Consider the following 17,820-nt stretch of genomic DNA (forward strand, 5'->3'; position numbering starts at 1 on the left):
AGTGTGGTCTGGTTTCGCAGGACAGGCGTTTTAAAGCATTGGGTTGGTTGATAAATTGTCGATCGTCTCGGTTTTACAAAAGCGTCTTTTTCTTTTTCTTGTCTTCTTCTTCTGCATTGTTACAAGACTAGTTTGTTGATGACATAGTCGTGACCGATGCATACGCAAGTTACTGGTTACAGATATTTGTGTTTCCACAATCCACCGAACACTGATGTGGATTGCATTGCTCTTGTAAAAAAAGGTTTAACGTGTGTATGGTCACTCACCTGCATCACTGAATATTTCATTCAGAATCAGTGGCTTCAGTCGGATTTTTTTCTTTTGTTTTTCACAAGAAAGTGACAAATCTGGCGTACTGGATTTTTGTCAGTTTTATATACGTACGTCTCCCCCTCTATACCTTCCACTCTTCCCTTTCATCCACCCCTCACCAAAAACAAATATAAAAAAAGATTTGCTAAACACTTCATCAAAGAGAATGCAAACCAAAGCACAGGAGAGGTTATCCAACCATTCAGAAAGGCAGAATTTGGTATTTTTGTTTTATATTTTGGTGAGACCACTTTGTGCAGTTTGTTTCAATTGTCTGCCTTCTAAGTTCCATGTATGTTCAATTGTATTATGTTTAATTGAGTATATTTTGTGTTTTTCTTACCTAAATATCTTTATGTATTTACTTATGATGTGTTCATTTATTTTGTTTATGTTAATGTTTTATGATATTAAGATAGGCTCTCAGGGCCTAACAAGCATATTGGGATTTTTTGTGGGGGTCATGCATATGCTCCCCCCCACCCACCCTTTTTTTTCCATTTTTTGTTTTGTTTGGCAGATGAGGTATGATGGCCATAAACTGTTCCAGTTCCACCCTGTGACTGAGTGGGAATTCCATAAAACTCACTATGAATTCACCTACCAAGTCTTGTTTATTGGCCCGATCCCAACATCCCCTTTCTAAGCAGTGTCTTGATGGCCTCTAATCACTAAAACTGTCAACTACTCTCTTGCCACTGTTACAGTTACTCATCCCTTCAAGCAGGCCATTGGTCACACCATTCCTTAAGAAAACTGGCCTTGAACCCATATGAATTGAAGAATTACCATCCTGTTTCGAACTATCCTTTCATATCTGTATATGTATGATAGGCAGATGAGGTAACTGCTGTCCTGACTATGTGGGCTGGTATTTGATTATAGTGGAGAGTGTCTTGCCCAAGTTACACCCCCACTCTCTCAGCCAAGAGGGTTTTTAGGACATTCAGCGTTGGGATGGTTCCCAAAGGCCAACTAGCACCCAAGGCTGCAGCACTTAAGAGCCAGTGCAATTTTGCCTCCTAATTTGAGAGTCATAGTCCTTCACAAAAGACTAAGCTGTAAGTGATTTCCTATTCCATTCAAGAAACCATTGATAATACAGTTCTCACTTTGCTGTTGGCCCATCTGTGAACTTAAGTCAGTTTATGATATAAGCTCATAAATACTGGCCAAATCAATAATTCTTGAGAAAGTTGTTCAGACTCAGCTGCAAAATCATCTCTCTAATAATGATCTTCTGGAAACATTTCAGTCCAGCTACAGAAAACTCCACAGTACAGAGACTGCTGTCTTCAGTGTTCTCAATGGTCAGCTTGCCAGGGCTGATGAAAGACTTGTTTCAGTATTTGCTCTGCTTGACCTGAGTGGGGCTTTTGATACTTTAGATCATGCCATCCCGTTGGAGAGACTCCGAGTGTCCTTTTGAGTTGATGGTACTGCCCTTGACTGGTTCAATCTGTACCTGACTGGACATGGATAGTCTGTCATTGTTAATGGTGTTGTCTTCTCCACGTCCACTTGTTTATGGAGTTCCCCAGGGTCCGTTGTTTGAGGCCAGTACTTTTTACTTTATATGTTCAACTTCTCTCTGATGTGATTGATTCTTGTACTTGTGACTACCATAAGTACTCTGATGACACGTTCAGTCTGTGGCTGAATCTCCTCTCTGGGCTTAGATACAAAAAAAAAATGATGTAGTCTCCTGTCGGTCCGACAGATGAGTAGGCACGCAGGCTTATCTGTCAGTGTGTGTCCTCATATGGGAGAAGAGGCCGATTCTGGATGCGCAGCACTTCCCACAGGTGTTGCAAGGGAAAACGTCTCTAGAAGTTGAGCCCTGCTTCCTTCGCTCACGCTTCTCCTTAATGGCCAGCATTCTCTTCTTTTCAAACGTCTTTATGCCACTAGAGCACAGCATCCTCCAGCGACAGCGGTCAAGGGCATCAGTTTCCCAGGAAGCGATGTCTATGTCACAGGCTTTGAGGTTTGTCTTCAGGGTGTCCTTGAAGTGCTTGCAGGGTTTTCCAAGTTCACGGTGGCCTTCCTTCAGCTGGCCATACAAAAGCATCTTCAGGATCCTGCTGTCTGTCATGCGGACAACGTGTCCTGTCCAGCGTAGCTGGCACTGGATCAGCAGGCTTTCAATGCTGGGCAGGCCGCTCCTCTCTAGGAGGTGGAGACCCTGTCTTGCCACTTTATGCCGAGGATCTTTCGTAGGCATCTCTGGTGAAATTGCTCAAGTTGTTGAATGTGACGGCAATACGTCGTCCATGTTTCACCGCCGTACAACAAGGTGGTCAGCACAACAGCTCTGTAGGTTTTGATTTTGGTGCTGAGCCTGATGCCTTTGTTGTTCCACAGCCTGTTGTTGAGTCTGCCAAAGGCAGAGCTGGCCTTGGCAATGCGCAGTGTCACTTCTGTATCAAGGGCTCCGTTGCTGCATAGGGTGCTGCCCAGGTTGCAAAACTTGTCGACTGACTTGATCTCTGTGATATTGATCTTGATTGCAGGTGGGGGGGAGGCACTGGCGTTCTGTGAGCTAGCTGGTTGATACATGGACTCGGTCTTGCTGAGGTTGATGGTGAGTCCAAAGCGCCTGCAGGAGGTTGAGAACCTGTCCATAATGAACTGCATGTCCTCATGGGTGTGTGCAGCAAGCGCGCAGTCATCAGCGAAGAGGAACTCTCTCACCAGTGCCTCAAACACCCTGGACCTGGCGTGGAGTCGCCGCAAGTTGAAAAGCTTGCCATCTGTACGAAACTGAATGTAGATGCCCCAGTCACAGTCTTGGAAGGCATCAATCAGCATGGCAGAGAAGAGAATGAAGAACAGTGTGGGTGCCAGGACGCAGCCCTGCTTCACTCCATTTACCACAGGGAACGGATCCGACATGTCAGTATTTTCCTGTACTCTTGCCTGCATGCGATCGTGGAAAGATGCAAATCAGCTGGATTAGGCTCTCTGGGCAGCCGAACTTTAGGAGGATCTTCCAGACCATGGCAGTTCACCATGTCAAAGGCCTTAGTCAGGTCTACAAAGACCATGTGGAGCTCCTTGTTCTGCTCACGGCACTTCTCTTGCATCTGGCATACGGCAGACTCCATGTCACATGTTCCCCTGCATGAGCAGAAGCCGCACTGTGCTTCAGGGATGACTGTGTTGGAGACATGGTCAACCAGTCTGTTCAGTACGATGCGGGCGAAGATCTTGCTGGCGATGCAGAGGAGAGAGATTCCACGGTGGTTATTGCAGGATGTTTTGTCTCCCTTCCATTTGTAAATGTGGACAATAGAAGCATCCTTGAAATCCTGGGGGACCTCCCCTCTCTCCCAGATAGACTGGAACAGGGCGGTCAGCTTGTCTGTCATCACCTCGCCTCCATACTTGTAGATGTCAGCCTGGATTCCATCCGCTCCTGGTGCTTTATCTGACGTTGTCAGCTTCAGGGCCTTTTGGGTCTCAACCTTGGTGGGAGGGGCAGCTAGCAAGTCATTGACTGGTAGCTGTGGGAGGGCTGCAGTTGCCTCGTCAGATACGGACAAGTCCCTGTTGAGGAGGGTGTTGAAGTGCTCTGCCCAGCGGGCAAGGATATCTTTCTTGTCTGTCAGGAAGGTGGTCTCGTCCAAGGCTTGGACAGGGGTTGATCCTGTGACTCTCGGCCCATACACAGCTCGGAGACCATCATGGAAGGTCTTCATGTCGTGAGCATCAGCAGCGGACTGAAGCTCTTCAGACTTTCTATCCCACCAGATGTTCTTCATCTCATGCAGCCTCTTCTGTACGAGTTGCTTGGTTTGCAAGAACTGGTTCTCCTTCCTCTGGCAGTCTTTATCAGAAATGTGATCCTGATGCCATAATTGCAGTGTGTTCAGGAGCTTGAAGATTCCAGAGTCGTTCTCATCAAACTAGTCTTTATGGCTCCTCTGTACAAAGCTGAGTGTGTCAGCTGCTGTTGTGTACACAGCATCTCTAAAGGTGCTCCATACCTCTTCTACATCAGTCGATGCAGGAATTTCTTGGAGGGCTACTTGGATTTGCTGCTGCAGCACGTCCTTGGTGATAGGGAGGCGGTGGATGTTCAGCTTCCTAGAGGGTTTCTGCCTGGCTGGTTGGAGCTTGCGTGCAAGTCTGATGTTCATCTTGCTGCGTACCAGGCGATGGTCCGACCAACAGACTGCCCCTCTCATGCAGCGTGTAATGGAAACATCACCTCTGTCCCTCTGCCGGACAATCACATAGTCCAGCATGTGCCATTGCTTGGAGCAGGGGTGCATCCATGTGTTCTTGTACTTGTCTGCTTGTTGGAAGAGGGTGTTGGTTATGGACAGTCCATGCTGCGCACAGAGCGAGAGAAAAAGCAGTCTGTTGGAATTGCACTTGCCAGTGCTGGCTGTCCTAGGACTTTTGGCCACGAGGAGAAGTCCACGCCAACGCGGGCATTGAAATCCCCAAGGATGATCAGCCTGGTTGCCTGACCAGCACAGGTGACTTTTTTTAGTGAGGAGGAGTTGTGCAGTCCCTTCCCCACTCTCTAGCCTACCGACGCTCGCAGTCCCACAGGTGAAGATACTGCCACGTGTAGGATGGCCTCGGCAGGTGCAGGTTTTTTCTTCGGAGCTCCGTCTCCTAGGAGGACTTCCAGCCAAGGATAAGAGCTCCCCCTGCCCTTTGGTCATCCTCTTCTGCCTTCACAGCCATTGGGAAAGGTTTCCTCCTCCACCTGGTCCATCGTTGGGAGACTTCACATGCGGCAGGTAGTACTGGGTTACATGGTACCAGTAGCAAGGGCTATGCCCCTGACCTGACACCCGCTTAGATACCACATCTACAGCATTGACACCAGCAATATTCAATTTCAGACAATCCTGTTTTATGTGTTTTGTGGAACCACACACAAAACATTTCCTTGTGCTGGCAAATTGAGCCTGACCCTGTATCTTAGATGTCTGGATTGGTTTTTGTCTGTGTGACCTGTGCTTTATAATCCTTTTGTTCCCTGTCTGTTTTGTCTGTCATGTGGATTAAAATGGCAGTGTCTGAATACCACACATGGACACACAAGAGCAAAAGTGACAAACATGACACATGAAAATAAGTATGACTTTTGCGCTAAATAAGACTTAAGATTTATCCATCATTCATTTCTTTTTTTTTTCTCAGTACATGTTAACTAATTGAATTCGACAAATTATTGATGAATTATTTACTTTACATTAAGAGAATAGTACGAACTTTGTAACTATATCGTAGTATAACCAACAAAATTCACAAAATAGACATGAGCACGACATTCGTGCCATTTATGTAGTTAAATGGATAGCTCAGGGATGCCATTCCTTGCCATAATGGAATAAAAGAGACAAAACAAAATAAATCCCTAGCAATATCACACACCTCAACAGGTTACAACAGATATGCTGTACCGGCTTACAGTATACAACAACACAGACCAAACAAGTCCGTCACAGTAGCATTGAATGCCCCTGAGTTCAGCACACCATTGATCCCTCTCGCACGTGCTCTGCAAGACTGGCTTGTCGACTGCCTCCCTTCTGACATGAGATTTTAACTCTGCCACCACTTGGTAGCTCTGACTAATTGTGGCTGGCAGCACTACTGTGCAAGTCAGCTGAGCTGATTTCATGTGCCTTTTACCCCCTATGTGTTGCTTAGCCCTTTAAAACATTCCTTTTTACTGAGGATGTGTTTGTTGAGTTTGACCATGACAATGAGTGAATGTGTTCAGTGTTGCCTTGAAACGCTCAGCTTCTCCGTTGGCTTCTGGCCAAACAGGTGGATTTTGCAATGGTGAAAACCAAAAGATTTGGCAAAATCAGCAAACTCATGTCCATTGAAAGGAGGACCATTGTCTGTTTTCACAACTTTAGGGATGCCTGAACGGGCAAAAATCATGTCAGGTTTACTCAGTTCTGTTTTTGCATATGTTGAAGAAATGATTTCAGCCTCTGGAAATCAACTGTACTTGTCAATAACCACCATTAAATAATCTGTTGGAAATGGCCCTGCAAAGCCAATTGCAGCACTATGCCAAGGTTAGGAGGTAATGGGGTAGCCCAGGAGTGACAGGTTCACATCGAGTAAGGCCTGGATAGGATGCTTGACAAGGAATACAGCTCTTCACTGTCTTTTCCACAAGTTTGTCTATCCTAAGAAATCACACTTTCACTAGAATACATTGTTTTGTCTTCACTATTCCTTGATGGGCTTGATGTACTATGTCAACAACTCATTGTTGAAGTCTGTCAGGAATGACAAGGTGATGTCCTCTCAAGATCAATCCATCATGTACTGACATTTCATCTTTGAAACATACAAAGTCAGAGAGTTCTTCACCTGACCAGCATCCACTTTGAATGGCAGACATCAGTTTATGAAGTTTGGGATCTTGCTGAGTAACTTTCTTCACTTCTTCATGTGTCATTACTTTGGGAATGGCATCCTTGACTACATAGTTGTTGTATGCTTCACCAGCGTTCTCTCATAGGCTTGATATGTGGGTGATGGCTGATGAAGTCAGCTGGATTCCAGTCATCATGTCCAGGATGATATTTCAGACTGAATTCATATGACATGAGACAGAGATGCCAGTTTTCAATGCAGGCAGTCACAGGCTTGTCACTGAAAATGAATCCAAGGAGAGGTTTGTGATCCATGAAATGTTCTACACCAAACACTACTGCAAGTATCTGACTAGCTCTCTGTCTCTCTGGTAATATTGTTGTTCTGTGGGAGTGAGTGCATGACTTGCATTGGAGACAATCTTTCCTTTCTGAGTCAGGATAGCACCTAGTCCAACCAGGCTAGTGTCCACCAAGACCTGAGTTTGTTTATCAGGATCAAAATATGCCATCACATGGGCTCCTGTGAGTGCTTGTTTCAGACTGTTGAATGCATGTTTCTCATCACGGGACCACTGCTAAGGAATGTCTTTTCTTGTTGATTTCCGAAGAGGTTCTGTGATAGTGGCATATCCAGGAATGAACTTGAGACATATTGTGTCATACTCCGAAAAGATCGGAGTTCACCAATGTTTTTGGTTGTGGAAGCATTGATGATACTTGAAACTTTCTGGATCAGCAGAAACACCTTTCTTGCCAGACACATGATAAAAGAATGTCAGTTCGTTTACAGAAAACACACACTTTCCTTTGTTCAGCTTGGCACCACTGTCACTGAGTTTCTTCAATGTTGCATGAAGAATGGCATCATGATTTGTTTGGTCTTTTCCATGAATGATGATGTCGTCTGACAAGTTTTTGACACCTGGTATGTCATGAAGAAGATTTTCAATGGAATTCTGAAACATTTCAGAAGCTGCATTGACACCGAATAGGAATCGCTTGTAACGTCTCAGACCAACATGTGTAGAAAACATTTGTAATGTAATGACTGGCTTCATCAAGCTCAAGTTGATGGTATGGTCTGCTGAGATCAAGTTTTGAGAACACAATTGACCCATTCAAATCCGCAAGGCGATCATCCAGTGTGGGCATAGGATGTTTTTCTCACTTGATGGCTTTGTTTGGCTCACACATATCAACACATTAGCGGACACCAGAGTCTTTCTTTGGCACAGCTACAATGGGACTGATAAAAGGAGTCAGACCACTGACCTTTTCAACAATGTCTTGCTTTTCCAAACATTCAAGTTCCCTTTCTACATCTTTTCAAACATGGAATGGAATTCATCTATAACGCTGCATGACAGGCTTTACGTCTGTATCAATATGTAGTTTGATGTTGATGTCAGAGATTTTTGCATGACCTTCACTGAAAAGTTTCTGAAACAAATGTCAGAAACGTTCGGTTTCACAGAATCATGAGAATGACATAATGACAATGCAAACTGTGCAATGCCTAACTAATGTGTAGTCTTGCTGCTCAAAAGATTGCCATACACTTGCTTCCCATCAGTTTTGACTACATAGAACTGAGTGCTCATAATCTTGTCATTGTATCTGATGTCTGTTGTGAAATGACCAATTACAGGAAGTGCTGATTTTGATCCATATGCGTAAATGACTGGGCATGGAGACAACAGTTTTGGCTTGGGAAAACAACTTGTATGAATCAGAATCCAAAATGTTGATTGTAGTGCTGGAGTCAATCAGAAATGTGACTGGTATGCTGAGAATGTGTGGGGGGAAAAAAGGGAGCCTTGGTTATGTTACTTGTCACAGAAAAGACAAAATGTTCTTCATTACTTGAATCATGCAGTCTCTTTCACAATGCGGCTTACCTTGGGGTTTGTAGATTCACACACTCTTGAAAAATGTCCAACCTTTCCACAGGCTCAGCACTGCTTGCCTCTTGCAGGGCATGTAGTAGAATGGGGAGAAGGACCACCACAATAGCAGCAAGTGTCCTTTCCACCATGATGTATGCCACTTTGATTTGAAGAATGACGACGTTGTGAATCACCGCGTCCGCCTCCACGATGTGAAGACTGATGATGCAGTTTGCCACTCTGTCCCCCAGTATGCCCTCCACGATTGTTTCCGCTATTTGTGCCAATAATTATGTCTTGATCTGTGTCAGCGAAATTGCAATGAGTTGACAAAATTCTCAGCCTGGTATGGAAAGCATCAGTTGTCCCTGATTCTTTTTGCTTTACCAGATGAAATTTGAACACTTCAAAAGAGGTGTTTTGTTTTGGAGTGAAATAATCAGTCAGTGTCTTTTTCAGAGTTGTATTCATTTGGTGCTGCTGGGTCATTTTTGACTCGCTTGTGTAAACAAAGTGAGTCTATGTTTTAACCTGGTGTTCGGTTGTCTGTGTGTGTGTCTGTGTGTCTGTGTGTCCGTGGTAAACTTTAACATTGACATTTTCTCTGCAAATACTTTGTAAGTTGACACCAAATTAGGCATAAAAATAGGAAAAATTCAGTTCTTTCCAGTCATCATGTTTAAAACAATATTGCACCTCTGGGATGGGCACAAAAAAATAAAGAATGAAGCCTAATTATATGCAAACTGCATTTACTGTTATATTTATATTTTTTGTATTCTCTAAACTTGGCACTTTGATCTGATATTCTGACCCAACAACAAGAGCAGTCATTATTATCATTTTTTGTTCAAACAGGAATTTCCTTTGCTAAGCATGGAAGTTTTATTTGTTTTGCAAACGTTTTGGTGCAGATAGTAAAAAAAGGGAAATTACTCTGTAATTAATGCTAGGGGACTTAATTTGCTTTAAACTGATCTTTCTCATCTTAAACATTACATTTTGAAATTATACTCAATACATAAAAAGCTTGGATTTTTTTAAAGTGTATCACAAGTGAGTCTTGAAGGCCTTGCCTCTCTTGTCTTTGGTTGCACAGATACCTTTCTCTTCAGCAGTAAATGAGTCGTAAATTTCATACACTTCGTTTACTGCATAATGTAGAATGGCCTTCTTGCAAAAATCTGCTGTGATATCTAAGGCACACATCAAGTTTTCTTATTTATTTATCCATTTTCTGCATCTGGTACCTGCTGTACTTTCTTCAGAATGTACTTGAAAATGTTAAAAACTTGGTAAACTAGATGCCATGATGGCCGATCAATGACATTGTTAGGCCTACTATCTCATGTAGATCCAGATTGAAATTTCACAGAATCACTGGAGATCCTTGTCGCCAGATTGTTGTGTTGTTAATATGGATACAAAATAGACTTGTGCAACATATTGTCTAAATATAGTACTTGTGTTAAACAACAATATAATCTGTTTAGAGTGATACCCATTCAATTTTAGCAAGATCCAAACAGACGTTACTAACTGACTATTGTATTTAAGTATGCTGTAAACACTAAGTCTACTGGGATTATTACAATGCATGATGAGGCTTACTTTACTTTCATTATGAACATTAGTTATGATGGACACAACATCTGATTTGTATAGTGCCATGAGTTATTTTTTATTATTTGAATTTTCTTGAGTATTGTTTTTTTTTTCTTGTTATATTTTATTTGTGAAGCGCCATGAAGCTGTCTGTGAGGGAACAAGGCTGCAGAAGAGCACGTCATTATTAATATTATGATTTTTTTAAAAATAAAATTAAGTCAACAAGCTTTTACACCATCTTAAAATTGGAACCGAAGCACCAAATTCCAGTGCAGTTATAGTGAACACACCCAGTCAGTCTCTATGCAAGAAAGGGGTATAGGTTTCACTCATGCATGTAATTTTTTATGCAAGTTTGTACCATTTATCTGTTTACACTTCAGTTCTTGTTGTTTTATGTTTATTTAGTAACTATTGTTTTCAGAAATGGAAAGCCAGAGTGGAGGAAATGGGGGACCACCACTGTTCACTCCTAATGAAGATTTGGTGACTACACTTATGTCCCTTGGATTCACCCGCAATGCAGTCATTAAGGTGAGATTTTGAAAAAATCACTGGCCGATTTGTAAATGTATAAATTTTCACGGATCTTCTTCTTCTGCGTTCATGGGCTGGAACTTCCACGTTCACTTGTATGTACATGAGTGGGATTTTACCTGTATGACAGTTTTTACCCCGCCTCGGAGGCAGCCATGTCAGGTCAGGGGCATAGCCCTTGCTACTGGTACCATGTAACCCAGTACTACCTGCCGCATGTGAAGTCTCCCAACAACGGACCAGGCGGAGGAGGAAACCTTTCCCAACAGCTGTGAGGGCGGAAGAGGGTGACCAAAGGGCAGGGGGAGCTCTTATCCTTGGCTGGAATTCCCCCTAGGAGATGGAGCTCCGAAGAAAAAACCTGCATCTGTTGAGGCCGTCCTACACGTGGCAGTATCTGCACCTGTGGGACTGTGAGTGTCGGTAGGCGAGAGAGTGGGGAAGGGACTGCACAACTCCTCCTCACTAAAAAAAAAAGTCACCTGTGCTGGTCAGGCAACCAGGCTAATGTCGGAACAATGAGCTTGCCCTTCAACACCTAGCTTTCCCAAGCCCTGCGGTGATGGAGAAGTGGTAACGGGGACAGGCAGAGGATGCTGCTGGCAGTTCCTAGTCACGACTCTGCACGCAGGCGGCTGTGGGGTGATGGTCGTCCGCTGTAGACTGGGGCAGATGCGGCGCCCGTATCCTCCCACAGTGTCAGAGCAGCCCTTTTTAGGGACAGCACTGCTCTCCCTACATGGGGAAGGGGAGATACAAGGATCCCCAAACAAAGCCTGCCTCACCTAGTACCTAGTAGGAAACCACACCTACTTGGACATCCAACAATAGCGGTCGAAAACAACAGAAGAAAAGAACCAGGAGTCATGCCCTGACTCTGGGTGCCTGGAATGTTCGCACCCTCTTAGACAGAGAAGACAGACCAGAAAGACGCACTCATTGTTCATTGCTAGAATGCTTGATCGCTACCAGGTGGATATAGCAGCCCTGAGCGAAACCAGGTTTGCGGGTGAAACCCAGCTGGAGGAAGTTGGAGGGGGCTACACCTTCTACTGCATTGGGAAGCCAGATGGCACCCCAAGAACCTCAGGCGTGGGCTTTGCCATACGAACCAAACTTGCACGACAGCTTGACAGCCTTCCATGTGGGATAAACGACAGGCTGATGACCCTGCGTCTGAAGTTGTCCAAGGATCGCTTCGCCACAGTCATCAGCTGCTATGCCTTGACGCTGACCAACCCTGATGACATCGAAGAAGCTTTCTACGAGGAGCTCAGCCGCACCATTTTAGCGGTAGACAGAAAGGACAGGCTGATCATCCTTGGGGATTTCAGTGCCCGCGTCAGCGTGGACTTCTCCTCATGGCCAAAAGTCCTGGGACAGCACAGCACTGGCAAGTGCAACTCCAACGGACTGCTTTTGCTCTCACTCTGCGCGCAGCATGGACTGACCATCACCAACACCCTCTTCCAACAAGCGGACAAGTACAAGAATACATGGATGCACCCCTGCTCCAAGCAATGGCACATGCTGGACTATGTGATTGTCCGGCAGAGGGACAGAGGTGATGTTTCCATTGCATGCTGCATGAGAGGAACAGTCTGTTGGTCGGACCATTGCCTGGTACGCAGCAAGATGAACAACAGACTTGCACGCAAGCTCCAACCAGCCAGGCAGAAACCCTCTAGGAAGCTGAACATCCACCGCCTCCCTATCACCAAGGACGTGCTGCAGCAGCAAATCCAAGTAGCCCTCCAAGAAATTCCTGCATCGACTGATGTAGAAGAGGTATGGAGCACCTTTAGAGATGCTGTGTACACAACAGCAGCTGACACACTCAGCTTTGTACAGAGGAGCCACAAAGACTGGTTTGACGAGAATGACTCTGGAATCTCCAAGCTCCTGAACACACTGCATATACGGCATCAGGATCACATTTCCGATAAAGACTGTCAGAGGAAGGAGAACCAGTTCTTGCAAACCAAGCAACTCGTACAGAAGAGGCTGCGTGAGATGAAGAACACCTGGTGGGATAGAAAGTCCGAAGAGCTTCAGTCCGCTGCTGATGCTCACGACATGAAGACCTTCCATGATGGTCTCCGAGCTGTGTATGGGCCGAGAGTCACAGGATCAACCCCTGTCCAAGCCTTGGACGAGACCACCCTCCTGACAGACAAGAAAGACATCCTTGCCCGCTGGGCAGAGCACTTCAACACCCTCCTCAACAGGGACTTGTCCGTATCTGACGAGGCAATTGCAGCCCTCCCACAGCTACCAGTCAGTGACTTGCTAGCTGCCCCTCCCACTAAGGTTGAGACCCAGAAGGCCCTTAAGCTGACAATGTCAGGAAAAGCACCAGGAGCGGATGGAATCCAGGCTGACATCTACAAGTATGGAGGCGAGGTGATGACAGACAAGCTGACCGCCCTGTTCCAGTCTATCTGGGAGAGAGGGGAGGTCCCCCAGGATTTCAAGGATGCTTCTATTGTCCACATTTACAAACGGAAGGGAGACAAAACATCCTGCAATAACCACCGTGGAATCTCTCTCCTCTGCATCGCCAGCAAGATCTTCGCCCACATCATACTGAACAGACTGGTTGACCATGTCTCCAACACAGTCATCCCTGAAGCACAGTGCGGCTTCTGCTCATGCAGGGGAACATGTGACATGGTGTTTGCCATATGCCAGATGCAAGAGAAGTGCCGTGAGCAGAACAAGGAGCTCCACATGGTCTTTGTAGACCTGACTAAGGCCTTTGACACGGTGAACCGCCATGGTCTGGAAGATCCTCCTAAAGTTCGGCTGCCTAGAGAGCCTAATCCAGCTGATTGCGTCTTTCCACGATGGCATGCAGGCTAGAGTACAGGAAAATACTGACATGTTGGATCCGTTCCCTGTGGTAAATGGAGTGAAGCAGGGCTGCGTCCTGGCACCCACACTGTTCTTCATTCTCTTCTCTGCCATGCTGATTGACGCCTTCCAAGACTGTGACCGGGGCATCTACATTCAGTTTCGCACAGATGGCAAACTTTTCAACTTGCGGTGACTCCACACCAGGTCCAGGGTGTTTGGGGCACTGGTGAGAGAGTTCCTCTTCGCTGATGACTGCACGCTTGCTGCACACACCCATGAGGACATGCAGTTCATTATGGACAGGTTCTCAACCTCCTGCAGGCACTTTGGACTCACCATCAACCTCAGCAAGACCAAGTCCATGTACCAAACAGCTAGCTCACAGAACGCCAGTGCCTCCCGCCCCACCTGCAATCAAGATCAATGACACAGAGATCAAGTCAGTCGACAAGTTTTGCTACCTGGGCAGCACCCTATGCCAAGGCCAGCTCTGCCTTTGGCAGACTCAACAACAGGCTGTGGAACAACAAAGGCATCAGGCTCAGTACCAAAATCAAAACCTACAGAGCTGTTGTGCTGACCACCTTGTTGTACTGCTGTGAAACATGGACAGCGTATTGCCGTCACATTCATCAACTTGAGCAGTTTCATCAGAGATGCCTACGAAGAAAGATCCTCGGCATAAAGTGGCAAGACAGGGTCTCCAACCTCCTAGAGAGGAGCGGCCTGCCCAGCATCGAAAGCCTGCTGATCCAGTGCCAGCTACGCTGGACAGGACACGTCCGCATGACAGACAGCAGGATCCCGAAGATGGTTTTGTATGGCCAGCTGAAGGAAGGCCACCGTGAACTTGGAAGACCCTGCAAGCACTTCAAGGACACCCTGAAGACAAATCTCAAAGCCTGTGACATAGACATCGCTTCCTGGGAAACTGATGCCCTTGACCGCTGTCGCTGGAGGATGCTGTGCTCTAGTGGCATAAAGACGTTTGAAAAGAAGAGAATGCTGGCCATTAAGGAGAAGCGTGAGCGAAGGAAGCAGGGCTCAACTTCTGGAGATGTTTTCCCTTGCAACACCTGTGGGAAGTGCTGCGCATCCAGAATCGGCCTCTTCTCCCATATGAGGACACACACCGACAGATAAGCCTGCCTGCCTATTCATCCGTCGGACTGACGGGAGACTCCATCAGACGGCCATACTCTGTTTTCAGCAGTTTCACGGATCTGGATATTGAAACGTGGTCAAATAGCGATATTTTTCTGTCTCTCTTTCTTTCATGATTGTTTTTCATTAAAATGTTTTTTGTTGTTTTTTTCAAAGCTGCTTCAGATTGTCTGTTTTTGAATGATTCTGCGTACTTCATGGTGCGTTTATATATATGAATTTTTTTTTAGAAGCCCTCTGGCTATATCTATAACATTTCATTTGGGTTAATTTTCTTTATTAATAGTAGTAGTAGTAGTTTTGTTTTTGTTGTTGTTTTGTTTTGCTACAGCAGGTATGGATGATAATTTATACTGCTTTGTTATGATGATATTGATGTTAATAATCATTCTGCATTGTTCATTTATTGCTTGGTTAATCGGTACTGTTACTTTTAGTGTAATTGATTTTTGACTCACTTGTGTAAACAAAGTGAGTCTATGTTTTAACCTGGTGTTCGGTTGTCTGTGTGTGTGTGTGTCTGTGTGTCCGTGTGTCCATGGTAAACTTTAACATTGACATTTTCTCTGCAAATACTTTGTCAGTTGACACCAAATTAGGGATAAAAATAGGAAAAATTCAGTTCTTTCCAGTCATCTTGTTTAAAACAATATTGCACCTCTGGGATGGGCACAAAAAAATAAAAAATGAAGCCTAATTATATGCAAACTGCATTTACTGTTATATTTATATTTTTTGTATTCTCTAAACTTGGCACTTTGATCTGATATTCTGACCCAACAACAAGAGGAGTCATTATTATCATTTTTTGTTCAAACAGGAACTTCCTTTGCTAAGCATGGAAGTTTTATTTATTTTGCAAACGTTTTGGTGCAGATAGTACAAAAGGGAAATTACTCTGTAATTAATGCTAGGGGACTTAATTTGCTTTAAACTGATCTTTCACATCTTAAACATTATATTTTGAAATTATACTCAATACATAAAAAGCTTGGATTTTTTTGAAGTGTATCACAAGTGAGTCTTGAAGGCCTTGCCTCTCTTGTTTTACTTTATATTTGTTTTGTTTTATACACTGCTAAAGTTATTTTGAGTCATGATAGTTTCTTATGTTGTTTTTGATTTATTGCAGCCCATAGTTACCTTATTCATATCATGATGGAAAAAAATATAATTACGTTTTTAGCTGGAAATCATGGTTAGGGTTTTGATAGTTGAAGGTGGCAGTGTGTTGTTGCAGGCATTGTTTTACACTGGAAACCAAAATGCTGACATGGCCGCCAGCTGGTTGTTTGAAAACCAAGACACCCAGGATCTGGACACACCACTGGAGGTGACTAAATGAATGGATTCTTCTGCATTTGTTTGCTGCAACTCCCATGTTTGGTGTCATATACTGTACCATGTCAAACTGGTGCAAACCAGGCCTATAAGTTTGCTCTTCTCGGCCTAAATTTATCACGGCAACTCAGTGATACGACATCTCTCCATTAGACCGCTGTCTGCTAGCCAAAGAAAAGCCGTTTCCGGCAGTAGGTAAACAGTTATTCCAATGGCCACCATTTTTCAGATAAGTGACATTATCGATTTGCTCTGTCTTTGCCAACCATTTTTTACATTAGAAATGTTATTTTCATGCATGTTTGTTGTTTGTTCCAGCTTTCTGGGACGTTTTCATCTCAGGATTCATGTATCTTACATCGTTTGCGTCTGTTTGTGACGTTTTATTCAGTGTTTTGTTTTGTGAACTTCGTCTTGCTGTCTGCTCTCCTTTGGTCGTTACAGACTGTTCTTGACTTTCTTCTACATACAGACATGCTGCAATACTTGGGGAATAACTTGTCTCCATCGCAGAGATTCGCTAACCATTTTGGCGATTGCCGAACCTGTGAGGTTGGGATAGTGCTCTCACAGGAGACTATCTCACGGGTTCTCCCGTTTGCGATCGGGCCATTGCTTCTTTGTTGACACATTGAGGTGGAGCAGCTTGAACTCCTAACACAGTCAGGATGGGGACTGTAGGGGATTGGAGTTCAGGCCGGACTCCAAGTTATCCCAAGTGGAGGATGGTTTTGTTGAGGGATGTGCAACTACTGTGCCTGTAGTCATGTGGAGATGGCCTTTAAAAAAAAAAAAAAAAAAAAATATATATATATATATATATACACACACATATATGTATACAGATATATATTCATACATATATATATTTCTCTCTCTCTCACACAGCCAGTCTTATACTCATGTTATAGGCCAGACATGATGTCACAGTGGGTCGTGATTCAGCCCTCTATTCTCTGTTCATGGACAGACTGTCGGTGGTGGCACTGCTCTCTCTCTCTATCCCTCTCATGCCAAGTCCCCTCCTCCACCTCCCTCAGTGGGGGCGGACACCTATGGCGTTCGGGAGGGCCACACTGTTGTGCTCTCCCCAGGTCAAGTCACCCAGTATCCCTACAGGAGGGGATGCGGGGCGTGTGGCACCCACCTGCTTGTCAGGTGAAACCGCTGTCTGTCGGGTCTCCCCTGCTGGAGTAGACACGCACGTGTCAGGCGGTCCCGCTATCAAGCCAGTCCCGGGAGACCCAGGTCAGGACAGGTTACTGGACTTCCCGCCGACGTGGACAATTTTTTGTTTGATTTTTTCCCTTCTTAACTCACTCAGTACGGCCAGTCCTCTCTTCTCCTCTACACAGACCCCTCGGATGTCCAGTGGGTGTCTCAATGATCCAACCTTTTGCTTCCGTCGTCAGAATTGTGGTATTCTTTGTCAACATTCACGTCTTCAGTATAAGAGCCTTCCACTTGCAATATTTTGATGATGGTAATTGGGGTGAAACGCTGTTAACGTCGTCTCTTTCGCCGTTCGTATGGAAAGAGTTAAAAGTCCATGTGCCAGTGAGCCCTGGGGATGGGCTCACAGAATGGTTGGCACTCACGGGTAGATCCCCCCATTCTACTCATACAGCTCACGGCTGTGCCACTTAACTTCCAGCAGAGCTATTTAGTTCCAGAGTTCAGTGAGCAGTCAGTAGCACTGCTGCTGACCTAGATTCCACTGGGATGGGAGGGGGAAAAAAGGGGAGTGC

At 44.9% G+C, this 17,820-nt stretch overlaps 1 protein-coding gene across 1 annotated transcript in view; it reads left to right on the forward strand.

Moving 5' to 3' along the window:
* The window catches only part of LOC143276992 (putative peptidyl-tRNA hydrolase 2), a 60,622-nt gene that overhangs the window by 187 nt on the left and 42,615 nt on the right, over positions 1-17,820 (forward strand). Inside the window, exons 2-3 of the mRNA XM_076581698.1 lie at positions 10,599-10,708; positions 15,972-16,064. Of these exons, the coding sequence (XP_076437813.1) occupies positions 10,601-10,708; positions 15,972-16,064 (201 nt within the window). The 5' untranslated portion in view covers positions 10,599-10,600. The remainder of the gene's footprint in view (positions 1-10,598; positions 10,709-15,971; positions 16,065-17,820) is intronic.

Source organism: Babylonia areolata, chromosome 33, assembly GCF_041734735.1.
Source record: "Babylonia areolata isolate BAREFJ2019XMU chromosome 33, ASM4173473v1, whole genome shotgun sequence".
NCBI lineage: Eukaryota > Metazoa > Mollusca > Gastropoda > Neogastropoda > Buccinidae > Babylonia > Babylonia areolata.